The sequence below is a fragment of the Littorina saxatilis genome, linkage group LG5 (genome assembly GCF_037325665.1).
Source record: "Littorina saxatilis isolate snail1 linkage group LG5, US_GU_Lsax_2.0, whole genome shotgun sequence".
NCBI lineage: Eukaryota > Metazoa > Mollusca > Gastropoda > Littorinimorpha > Littorinidae > Littorina > Littorina saxatilis.
The window spans coordinates 54,884,611-54,897,288 of record NC_090249.1 but is presented as its reverse complement, the minus strand read 5'-3'; the positions used below and the strand labels follow the sequence as shown (position 1 = coordinate 54,897,288).

General features: G+C 44.8%; 1 protein-coding gene across 1 annotated transcript in view; it reads left to right on the top strand.

Moving 5' to 3' along the window:
• Positions 1-12,678, top strand: part of LOC138967459 (probable global transcription activator SNF2L2) — a 70,066-nt gene that overhangs the window by 38,345 nt on the left and 19,043 nt on the right. Inside the window, exons 26-31 of the mRNA XM_070340009.1 lie at positions 475-582; positions 1,055-1,165; positions 1,778-1,992; positions 10,802-10,907; positions 11,523-11,624; positions 12,088-12,262. Of these exons, the coding sequence (XP_070196110.1) occupies positions 475-582; positions 1,055-1,165; positions 1,778-1,992; positions 10,802-10,907; positions 11,523-11,624; positions 12,088-12,262 (817 nt within the window). The remainder of the gene's footprint in view (positions 1-474; positions 583-1,054; positions 1,166-1,777; positions 1,993-10,801; positions 10,908-11,522; positions 11,625-12,087; positions 12,263-12,678) is intronic.

The following is a 12,678-nucleotide window of genomic DNA, read 5'->3' as shown; positions in this document are numbered from 1 at the left end:
GCAGCACACTTGTTTGAGAGCAGCAGTGTGAATTTGAACTGAACAGGGCACAGGCAGGCAAGAAGGGCTTTGTCCCTGAACGAATGAAGCTATCTTGTTTTTGTTGATATGCAATTTACTCATGTTTGGATTTAAACTAATACATGTACAACATACATTTTCCAGACTCTTTAAAAAAAACAACGCAATTGATGTTGTTGAAAATTGTCCATGGGTGTAACTCTTTGTAAGTGGAGTCTCTTATTTGTTGCACCAATGAAAGAAAGGTGGAAAGTTCAAATAGATACTTGAAGTTTGAGTTCATGACATAACGCCATAATGTACATGTGAGATTATGTAATGGACAGTCAGCATGACACCATCGTCACTTGACCTACTCAGCAAGATGGTCATGGAGCTTTGACAAATTGAAACACTTCAGTAATTGGACAATGTAAGTTTAACTCACCGTTCTTACTTTAATACGTTTGACAGAAAATGGACATTGAGCGTCGTCGTGCAGAGGCTAAAGACCCGAACCGCAAGCCTCGTCTGATGGAGGAAGACGAACTCCCCGCATGGCTTGTCAAGGATGAACATGAGGTAAGCTCCGGGTATATTTCTGGGAATATTTCCTCACCAAGTTTTGGGTGGACCTGTTTATCCGATTCACTGGATTTGTTTGCGATGTACCTTTCGAATTTCTGTGACAGCATTGTGCACCATTGCCTCTAGCTATCAGCCAGTTAGCCGCTAACACTTTTTTTTGTATGAATACCGCTCCTGGGCTTTATAACACTATGTATGGATTGAACTTTAGATTTCCCTTCTTCGAGATGTGATGTCAGAGGACAACTAAAACTCACATTTAGGTGGCTAGCCGAGCCTACAAAAGTGTGTGCGTTCCTTCATTAGAAGTAAGAAGAATTTCAACTAAAATTGATTGATACATACATGTTATATGATATTTAACACTGATGGCGACAGACATCATAGAACAATGGCTATCTTGATTTGGGACAGATGTTCTATTTTGGTCAAAATGCAAATGACGTATATTATTTCTTGTCACCAGGTGGAGCGTTTGACGTTGGAGGACGAAGAAGACAAGATCTTCGGAAGAGGATCTCGTGCTCGCAAAGAAGTCAACTACTCCGACTCCCTCACGGAAAACCAGTGGCTCAGAGTGAGTAATCATTTGTAGTTGGTAGTTATTCACAGGTCTCAGTAACAGAGAGTTGCGACACTTGGAGTAATGTCACATTTACATTAGTTTTCTATGATAGTTTCTTATCTATCCTTATCTGCTCTCAAGTTGTTCTGCTCACCCCCTTTTATTCTCCTATATGTATTTGCTGAAGGAGAGCTTTATATTTTTATTTCAATATGGCAAAACAATAAAATAGGCTTGAGTGCAGGAGAATAGTAATGCTGAGATTTCTTCGTGCTGACTGTCTCGCAAGGAAACGATGATTGTCATGTTAATTGCTTTTTTTTAGAAACCATTTATAAGCATCCATTTTGTAGATCTGTCTCGCACTGACAATTAACTGCATTGTACACTTGATGCAGACTGTACGCAGGTCTTTTATGAATCCAGCATATTTAATTAATGATTGTCATGTTAATTGTTATTTAGGAACCATTTATTAACATACAATTTGTAGATCTGTCTCGCACTGTATTGTACATTTGATGCAGACTAGTCTTTTATGAATCGACCATATTTAATTAATTTCCATAATTTGAATTAGATTTTGTTTGAACCAATTAATTTCCATTTATTTGACCCCAACAGGCCATTGAGGATGGGAATCTGGACGAGATCGAGGAAATCACCAAGTCGCATAAGAAGAAGACCAAGCGCAAAGAGCGGGAGGAGCCTAAGAATGAAACGCCCAAGCCCAAGAAGAAGCGTGGTCGCCCACCCGTGGAGAAGCCCACCCCCAACCCACCACGCACGACCAAGATGATGAAGAAGCTGTACAACCTGGTGGTCAACTATAAGGATAGGTGTGTGTTTGTACGATACAGTATTGAAGAGAAATGGAGAGAATGTTTGATGGTCAGCGCTGACCTGCTGCGGCTTCATGGGTTTGAACAATCAAGAATCAGAATAAAAAAAACCAAGAATTGAAGGTTATCGGAACGTTTAATTATTGACAAAACAAAACGTTACATTTACTAGTACGTCGACCCACTGATCTTTAAAGAAGACAGACAGACTAACAGGTATGATACATATAAAGAACTTATCTTAAAATCATGGATGAAACTTGCTTGCAAAGATGCTAGCGAGGTAATGAATCAGTGGAAGAGTCTTTGTGTGTGAACTGTGAACTCAATCAATCAATCAATGAGGCTTCAATCAATGAGGCTTATATCGCGCATATTTCGTGGGTAAAGTTCTAGGCGCTCAGCAGTGATGCCGTGTGAGATGAAATTTTATATGGCCAGTAATTGCAGCCATTTCGGCGCATATTTACCTTTCACGGCCTATTATTCCAAGTCACACGGGTATAGGTAGACAATTATTAACTGTGCCAAAGCAATTTTGCCAGGAAAGACCTTTTTGTCAATCGTGGGATCTTTAACGTGCACACCCAATGTAGTGTACACGGGGGGGGAGTTCGGACACCGAAGAGAGTCTGCACACAAAGTTGACTCTGAAATAAATTTCCGCCGAACCTGGGATCGAACTCACGCTGACAGCGGCCAACTGAATACAAATCCAGCGCGCTACCAACTGAGCTATATCCCCGCCCAGATTGTGGAATTACTGCCTTCTGTATTGATAATGATATTGATATTTTGACTGAATTAAATTACATTCTTATCCCAACTCACATCAAGCAATTTACTCCAGTTTAGTGCTAGGACGCTGAATAGCATCGCCTTGGTAACAAGGGGAGGTCACCCTAAAAAAGAGCTACCTTGACCCCTTATCATGACAAAGTCACGCGTGACTTCCTGACCTTGCCGCCATCTTTGAATCATTCACTCTCCAGCGATCTGTGTCTACAGACGTGTTTTGATTTTGCTCCGGCTTTCAGCCGGTTTGTCTGACTTCTGCCTTTGTCAGACCCTGCCTTGGTACTTGCACACGGCCCTCTGCTCCTACTGTGTGTTTGGGTGAGCTTTTTTGTCGTTTGTTATCGTTTTGTGACTTAGGTTTGGTCGAATACTTAGCTTTGTTTACATTTTTTCCGTTCGCCATGTCGGATAAGGAAAGAATAAAAATGCTAAGTTGGTGGCCGAGCCTTCTCCCACAAAGAAGCCTTCTCGTAAGTCGTAGAGTTCGGCATGTTAAGCTTTGATTAAAGTCACAGATCCTTGACTAAATCCTCGTTTGATGTGCGATAGACTTACCTAATTCTCCGGCTATGCCTAGTTTGCCTTCAGCTGCTTCACCGGTCTTGTCCGGTTCAGGCCCTGTTAGCGAGAAGCAGGATGTTTATGCTATTTTGCACTCCTTGAGTGCTTAGATATCCTCTCTTTCAGCCGAGTTTTCGTCTACCAAGGCTGAGATGTGTCTTTGCCTTCCGGTGTGGGAGGTGTGCGTTCCCTTGCCAGGGTGTGTGTTCCGCCTTCCTCCACTTTTACGTCCGCCGACGTTCACGCCTCGTTTGAGGGCAGCCGTGGTGTTTCCCTGCTGCGTTCCCAGGCCTCTTGGACTGACGACGATCAAGGTATTTATACTTCGCCAGTAACCGGGTTCTCCAGCCAAAACGAAGTGCGTGTTTGGAGAGAGTAGCCACACCGGTTCGTGTGCGCGAAAGCTTAGGCCCTAGGTCTACGTCGTTCCGATTGAGTGAACGTCTAGATCGAGGGAAAAGCCCAGACACGCGTTCGGTCTCTGACCGAACAGGGGAAGTGCGTCCTCCTACACTCCCTAGAGGAACAGTGGGTGCGGCAGCACAGCTTTCATAGCTTTCCCCGCTTCCGCCTTTCAGGCAGGAAGCAGTCCCTAGGGACGTACCGCTTGGGTATAAAATCCCTCGTGGGCGTCTCTTCCGGGCGACACTTCGTCGGACTATGGTAGTCACGGCGGAAGTGTCTTGCCTGACTTCACGGAAGTGAGGGACTACGAGTCGGATTTTGGCACTTCCGTCCAGGGTGACGAAGATGTCAACTTCCGCATACCGACTAAGCTTCCGCAAGCTCTGGCTTTAGCGGAGGAAGTGGCTTCACGGTATTTTGAGGAGGGGGTGACTTTCCCCGCTTCCGCCCTCTGGGCAGGAAAGCAGTCCCTAGGGACACACTGCTTGGGTATCGCATCCCTCGTGTGTCGTCTCTTCTGGGTGACGCTTCGCCTGACTATTGTAGTCAGGGCGGAAGTTCGTTGCCTTGTTGCACGGATGTGCGGGATTATGAGTCGGATTTTGGTGCTTCTGTTCAGGTTGACAAAGATGCCAACTTCCGTGTACTGGTTGAACTTCCGCTAGCACTGGCTTTGGCGGCGGAAGTTACTTCAAGGTAGTTCGAGGAGGGTGCGGCAACACTTGTAGGCTTGTTGCCCAACCTCCTTCCGCTTTGGGGGATTCCCGTTCTGCGAAGGACGGAAACAGCAGTTCAGTTTTCGGAAATTCCCGTTTTCGGAAATTCCCGTTGGTAGCGTTTGAGCTGTCTATGCTACTGACTACTGGGCAGTACGGCGGTGCGTTTCACGCTGTACCGTGGTTAACAGCACAAGGTCTGGCTCCTGATTCAGCGCAGCCTTACCGTGCTTCTTTGTTTTTAGCCTCAGCTTTGCCTGCTGGTTTGGCTAAGAGGTTTACACTGCTGCATAATTCAGTCAATTTGATTGGCTCGTTTGCCTTGCCTCGTTCCACTTTTCCGGAACTTGCAGTCCTTAGGCAAGATGATACAGCAGAGACAGAGTAGTCCCGTTTTCGGAGAATTCTCTTTTGTCTTTGGAGTAACTGGCTTACGCTTGCTTGAGTTATCGTCTCTCTCTGAGACTTTGCAGAGATCTCTGTCGAGATTGATCGCGTCGTCATTAGACCAATTCAGGTTTCGTGACGATGCGGTAGAGTAAGTTGTCACTATTCTGGTAGGGAAGACGGCTACAGTAGAACAGTATGTTATACTGAGTCCTCTTTCTTGTCTCTGGGGGAATAAGCACATGATCTTTTCAAGTTATCCTCTGTTTAGGAAACTTTGCAAGATTTTTTTTTATAGAGCTCTATCTTCTCTGCTCTTGTTAACTTCGAGTTTCGTCGTGACGCACGGGAGAAGGATGTCATGTCGCTTCTAGCTGCTTTGGCTAAAGTCTTTTGAACAGCGGAGCCTCCCAGCGCTTTTCTTGGCACATTGCTTGGCTCAGGTTGCAAACAAGAGGCGGATCTACTCCGCTCTTTGCTTTTTGTGGTTCATCTTCTGGGAGAAGCTGTGATCTGCGTCGGCTGGCCACATTTGGCCTTTATTTAGGCAAGATACGGAGCTAAGCAAACACACATTGGGTTAAACCCTCTGCCTTAGGCAGCTTCGCGGTATGTACGCCCATCTTTGGTGCGGCATACCTCTTATTTTTCACCTTCTAGGGTGAAGTTGCTAAGGCCTCAATTTTTGTTTTTTGCCTCTGTGGTGAAAAACAAGGCAAGCTGTTAAAACTTTCTCGGCTTTTACGGCTTACGGAGTTGCGCTTTCTCATCAGGGTCATAAGCTTTGGTTTCTGACAAGTCGCCAGAACATGTCCAAATTATGGGCTCACATTCTGACTAAATTTTTAGGCTCACTGAGCCATTGCTCGTAACCTCTCAGTCGGAACTTTTCCGGCTAAGCCTACCTCTTGAGGCAGTGGCTTCTGTCAGCGACTTTCGCTGCGCAGCACAAAGGACTCGCAGGAATTCCTTAGTTTCAGCTTTTCTTTCTAAGAGGTTACGGAAAGAACTAAACACCATCATGTGGCTAAGCCTAGGTTTGGCACAGACGTTTTTAGCATTGGGGTTGTTTTTCTTCCACACGCAAAGACATACACCGTCGATTGGCGGGTACGCCCTTCACAGAGAAGGGTGGACAGGTTGCAAAGTCTGTTTCGTACTCTGTCCTTGATAAAGAGAGCGGCTGTACGTGTTCCGACCTCTCTTCTTGGCCAAATGGAATCGATGGCCACTCTTGTGCCCTTAGGCAGAGTCCACAAGCGGCCATTTCAGGCTGCCCTGAGTTCGCTGTGGAAGCCTTCTCTTCAGGGCTGGGAGACAGTAGTCTCTCTTGAAAGCTGGTTTCGGCACACAACGAGGCAGTGGCTGCTCCCTGGGATTTCACAGGGAGTGCCAATCTCGTTTGCCCCCCCCGGACGAGTTTCTGTTCACAGACGCGTCTATGGAGGGCTGGGGTGCCCATCTTTCTGTTCACACTGCGTCAGGTCTGTGGAACGAGACGCAGAGTGGGGGGCACATTAATGCCCTAGAGTTAGAGGCTGTTTTCCTGGGACTCCAATCGTTTCTGTCTATGGTCAGGAACGAATAAATTGGGGTTCGCACAGACAACACGACCATGGCGGCCTATTTCAACAAACAGGGAGGCACTTTGTCTCTCGCTCTTTCTGTCAGGTCAGGTCAGATTCTTGCCTGGGGCAGCCAGCACCTTATTCTGTTGTCAGCGAAGTACGTCCCAGGCATACTCAACGTTCTTGCGGACTACTTCAGTCGCCCGTAGTGTACGATGCACACGGAGTAGACTCTGACTCATCAGGTCCTACAACGTCTGGGTGGCATTTCAGCAAGCCTACAGTCGATCTGTTTGTGACAAGATTCTCCTGCAGGCTTCAGGTCTTTATCTCCCCCTTTCCAGACCCAGAGGGGAGGGAAACAGACGCCCTCGAAGTAAACTGGTCGCGTCTGAGCCTACGCTTTCCTCCCGTTTCATCTCTTGGGAAAGGTTCTCAGGAAGGCGGAGCGGGGACAGCCTTGCTTGGTGTTGGTGGCCCCTTGGTGGCCCAGCCAACATTGGTTCCCCGTCCTCCTTCGCCTCGCAGACGGCCCTCCTTTCTTTCTAGGTCGCTGCACCGTTCTGGCTCCTCAGACGCTACTTTAGGCTTTGTCCAAAAGGCCCACAGGGAATCGACCAGCACTGTTTATGCGTCACACTGGTCAGCTTGGACAAAGTGGTGCTCGGAGAATGGAGTTACTGCTACTTCACCTCGCTCTATGCATGTAGCAAATCATCTCTCGTGTTTGGCTGCTCAGGGCTTGGCTCCTTCTTTTTTGAGAGTCAGGCGCTCAGCCATTTCTTCTACTCTGAAGCAATTAGGGCATAGCATTAACCTGGGCGGTGTAATTGCTAGTGTTCTTAAGGGGGCAGCGATTGGTTTTACGAAGGCTAAGTCCCCTCTTCCCGCGTGGGACTTATTTTTTGGTACTCAAGTTTCTAGCCTCTTCGGATTTCGAACCTTTAGCTTCAGCGAGCTTAGCTAACTTGACTCGTAAAGCCTTGTTCCTCGTTTTGTTAGCCTCTGCCAGTGGAGGCGGTGAGGTGCACGCTCTTTCAGGCCTGGCTAAGGATATTTCTTTTGAGAGCTATGGCTCTTTTGTTTTAAGATTTCGGCCGGAGTTCCTTGCCAATACCAAAAACAAGGTCTGTCCTCCTCTGTTATTCGCATTCCTCCTTTAAGTAGGATTCTTGCGTCTGGTGACCCTGATATGGTCAATTGTCCTGTTCGTACTCTTACCAGCTACTTATCCCGTACCACGCCCATTAGGTCTAGGGACCATAAACTGCTCTTCATCTCAGTTGACACTGAAAGGAGCAAGGACTTGTCGCGGGTCACTTTGGTAAGATGGGTCTCTACGCTTATTTAACAAGCGTATGCGTGGTGGCACAGACAAGTTGGGATTGGGCATTCTGTCCTTCCTATGAAGTTGTCAAGAACTCATGAAGCCAGAGCCTGGGCTACTTCTCTGGCAGTCCTCCGCTCAGGCGTGCTGGCAGAGGTCTTAGGCGCTGCCTACTGGAAATCGCAGGGTGTTTTCATCAACTTTTACCTGCGAGATGTGGCCAGCACTCGTCATGGTGGCAGTAGCTCCCTACCAGCCATTGTCGGCTGGACAAGTGGAATTTTGTTTCCCCACCTCCTTCATTAGCATTCTGCTTGATGTGAGTTGGGATAAGAATGTAATTTAATTGAAAATTTTCATCTAAATTTTAATTTGATTATATACTTACCCAACTCACATAGTTGATACCCGCCCGCCTGCCCCGCTTTTGGGGTTTTTATGGGGGTTTTTTCCCTAAAAAAGAGGGAAATTTTTCTATGTTCGCTTTCGATTGAATGATTCAAAGATGGCGGCAAGGTCAGGAAGTCACGCGTGACTTTGTCATGATAAGGGGTCAAGGTAGCTCTTTTTTAGGGTGACCTCCCCTTGTTACCAAGGCGATGCTATTCAGCGTCCTAGCACTAAACTGGAGTAAATTGCTTGATGTGAGTTGGGTAAGTATATAATCAAATTAAAATTTAGATGAAAATTTTCAATTTTAAATGAGTTATCAACTGGAACCTGTGATCAGTAATTTCTTGCTCTTTCCTCTCTTTTTTCTCTCTCATCTTTTCTCCTGTTTTGTGTGTGTTGTCTCCCCATCTCATATTGACACTACTGTCTTGACTCCTGTTTTGTGTGTGTTGTCTCCCCATCTCATATTGACACTACTGTCTTGACTCCTGTTTTGTGTGTGTTGTCTCCCCATCTCATATTGACACTACTGTCTTGACTCCTGTTTTGTGTCATATTGACACTACTGTCTTGACTCCTGTTTTGTGTGTGTTGTCTCCCCATCTCATATTGACACTACTGTCTTGACTCCTGTTTTGTGTGTGTTGTCTCCCCATCTCATATTGACACTACTGTCTTGACTCCTGTTTTGTGTGTGTTGTCTCCCCATCTCATATTGACACTACTGTCTTGACTCCTGTTTTGTGTGTGTTGTCTCCCCATCTCATATTGACACTACTGTCTTGACTCCTGTTTTGTGTGTGTTGTCTCCCCATCTCATATTGACACAACTGTCTTGACTCCTGTTTTGTGTGTGTTGTCTACCCATCTCATATTGACACTACTGTCTTGACTCCTGTTTTGTGTGTGTTGTATCCCCATCTCATATTGACACTACTGTCTTGACTCCTGTTTTGTGTGTGTTGTCTCCCCATCTCATATTGACACTACTGTCTTGACTCCTGTTTTGTGTGTGTTGTCTCCCCATCTCATATTAACACAACTGTCTTGACTCCTGTTTTGTGTGTGTTGTCTCCCCATCTCATATTGACACTACTGTCTTGACTCCTGTTTTGTGTGTGTTGTCTCCCCATCTCATATTGACACTACTGTCTTGACTCCTGTTTTGTGTGTGTTGTCTCCCCATCTCATATTGACACTACTGTCTTGACTCCTGTTTTGTGTGTGTTGTCTCCCCATCTCATATTGACACTACTGTCTTGACTCCTGTTTTGTGTGTGTTGTCTACCCATCTCATATTAACACTACTGTCTTGACTCCTGTTTTGTGTGTGTTGTCTCCCCATCTCATATTGACACTACTGTCTTGACTCCTGTTTTGTGTGTGTTGTCTCCCCATCTCATATTGACACTACTGTCTTGACTCCTGTTTTGTGTGTGTTGTCTACCCATCTCATATTGACACTACTGTCTTGACTCCTGTTTTGTGTGTGTTGTCTTCCCATCTCATATTGACACTACTGTCTTGACTCCTGTTTTGTGTGTGTTGTCTCCCCATCTCATATTGACACTACTGTCTTGACTCCTGTTTTGTGTGTGTTGTCTCCCCATCTCATATTGACACTACTGTCTTGACGCCTGTTTTGTGTGTGTTGTCTCCCCATCTCATATTGACACTACTGTCTTGACTCCTGTTTTGTGTGTGTTGTCTCCCCATCTCATATTGACACTACTGTCTTGACTCCTGTTTTGTGTGTGTTGTCTCCCCATCTCATATTGACACTCCTGTCTTGACTCCTGTTTTGTGTGTGTTGTCTCCCCATCTCATATTGACACTCCTGTCTTGACTCCTGTTTTGTGTGTGTTGTCTCCCCATCTCATATTGACACTACTGTCTTGACTCCTGTTTTGTGTGTGTTGTCTCCCCATCTCATATTGACACTACTGTCTTGACTCCTGTTTTGTGTGTGTTGTCTACCCATCTCATATTGACACTACTGTCTTGACTCCTGTTTTGTGTGTGTTGTCTTCCCATCTCATATTGACACAACTGTCTTGACTCCTGTTTTGTGTGTGTTGTCTCCCCATCTCATATTGACACTACTGTCTTGACTCCTGTTTTGTGTGTGTTGTCTCCCCATCTCATATTGACACTACTGTCTTGACTCCTGTTTTGTGTGTGTTGTCTACCCATCTCATATTGACATTACTGTCTTGACTCCTGTTTTGTGTGTGTTGTCTCCCCATCTCATATTGACACTACTGTCTTGACTCCTGTTTTGTGTGTGTTGTCTCCCCATCTCATATTGACACTACTGTCTTGACTCCTGTTTTGTGTGTGTTGTCTCCCCATCTCATATTGACACTACTGTCTTGACTCCTGTTTTGTGTGTGTTGTCTCCCCATCTCATATTGACACTACTGTCTTGACTCCTGTTTTGTGTGTGTTGTCTACCCATCTCATATTGACACTACTGTCTTGACTCGTTGGCAGTTCTGAACTGCCTGGGTTCTACTTGCACATTGTTTAAAGTATACAGCTCTTCCTTTGGGTTTCTTGTTGGTGCTGAAGGTCTTTTTGACGGTATCAGATCAAAGTTAACATGGTTTAGAAGCTAACGTCCATTTAATAGGAGATGGTTTTGTTTTCAGTGATGGCCGTGTACTGAGCAGCATGTTCATGCAACTCCCTTCGCGCAAGGAATTGCCTGAGTACTACGAGATCATCACGCGCCCTCTGGACTTCAAGAAAATCTATGTAAGTTGCAAATGGAACAAAGATTATATATAGATGTATAAAAGTAACAAACTGAAAAGTGGCTCACACAAGGTTTTGTAAGTTTTCTTGGTTAGGTTTTTCAATTTGCTTTTGCCTTGTGTTCAGTTGTGGTTGAGGTCTAGTCATAGAAACAAATAAAAAGCGTTTATGACAAAAAGTTAAAAGTACATGTCTTGCATGGTGAATAACATTCGTTACATTCATAGATTCTTACACTTTACACAGTATTCTACTTTCACTGTAGTTATATTGAATAAACTTCATAATGAGGGGTTCAATGCTGCTGTATAGACCAGAGTGAAGATTGCTTGGTGTTTTTGTTTCAGAATTGCATCAAGTCTTACGTGTTGTTTTGTTCATGTTTCAGAATCGCATCAAGTCTTGTGTGTTTTGTTGATGTTTCAGAATCGCATCAAGCCTTGTGTGTTTTGTTGATATTTCAGAATCGCATCAAGTCTTGTGTGTTTTGTTGATGTTTTAGAATCGCATCAAGCCTTGTGTGTTTTGTTGATATTTCAGAATCGCATCAAGTCTCGTGTTTTGTTGATGTTTTAGAATCGCATCAAGCCTTTTAGCATTTTGATGTTGTTTCAGAACCGCATCAAGTCTCACAAGTACCGTGAACTGGACGACTTGGAGAATGATGTGATGGAGCTGTGTTCCAATGCTCAGAGCTTCAACATGGAGGGATCAGTGGTGAGCAACATTATTTGATTAGAAACAAATACGTTTGATATTCCGTTAGTTCATGCAGAGATATGTTTTATCAGCAGAATAGTATTAGTAAATTCCGTAGAATCCAACCCCTGAAAATAAATGGCTTTGCGGGTTGGAGCAAAGGCTGAACCAAAACACATTATCCTGTTGAAGGGTCCCATAACAAACGAATATTTTTCTGTAGTTTTTGTTGAGCATGTCTACCGTTAATAGTTACGGTGCTTCTTGGTACAGAGAATGTGACTAGTTCAAATGGAAAGATTATGCGTACGACCAATTGAAATCACCCGGCTCTATATGCTGCCTAACGCTATTTTCGAAGGATAACATTTAGGTTATATTTATCTTTCAAAAGTCTCTTTATGACAATGTAAATTTCATGAACATGTAAAACATGAATAAAACATTGTTTCAACCAAAAGTCTCTTTCTCTCTTTGACAGATTTACGAGGATTCCATCGTGATTCAGTCCGTCTTCACGAGCGCCAGAGAAAAGCTGGAAAAAGAGGGGTTCACTCCCTCATCCTCAGACAGCGAGACTGAAGAAGAAGAAGCGCCGAGGTCGGCAAAAGCCCGCCGCTCACTGAAGGAAGATGAGGATGGGGAGGAGGAAGAGGGTAAGGAAAAAGACGAGGATTGTAAAGATGTTGCAGACAAATAAGACCTCTTTTTTTATTTATTTTTATTTTTTTTATTTGCCAAGCACATTATCTGAGAAACGCAGGTCTTAAACAGAAGGGAGTACATTAACAGACGTATGAAGAGAAAGTCCAAGAAAACAGGGTCTTCAAAAGGGAGGGAGTCTTAAATTAGGGGGTCTTAAAAGCCGGGCCTAGCATTGTAAGCCGTTCGGCGTACTTTACGCCGAAATAACATCTCCAGTACGCGGAACTCGATTTGGTGTACGCCCAAATGCAAAAACCTGTTATTCCCAAACGGTAAACCCAAACAGTCCCAGCTTTCGTTTTGTGCGCCGTTCGGTTCAATTCTCAATCGGTTTGACAGTTTGCTTGAGCACGCACTTCCTCTGGCA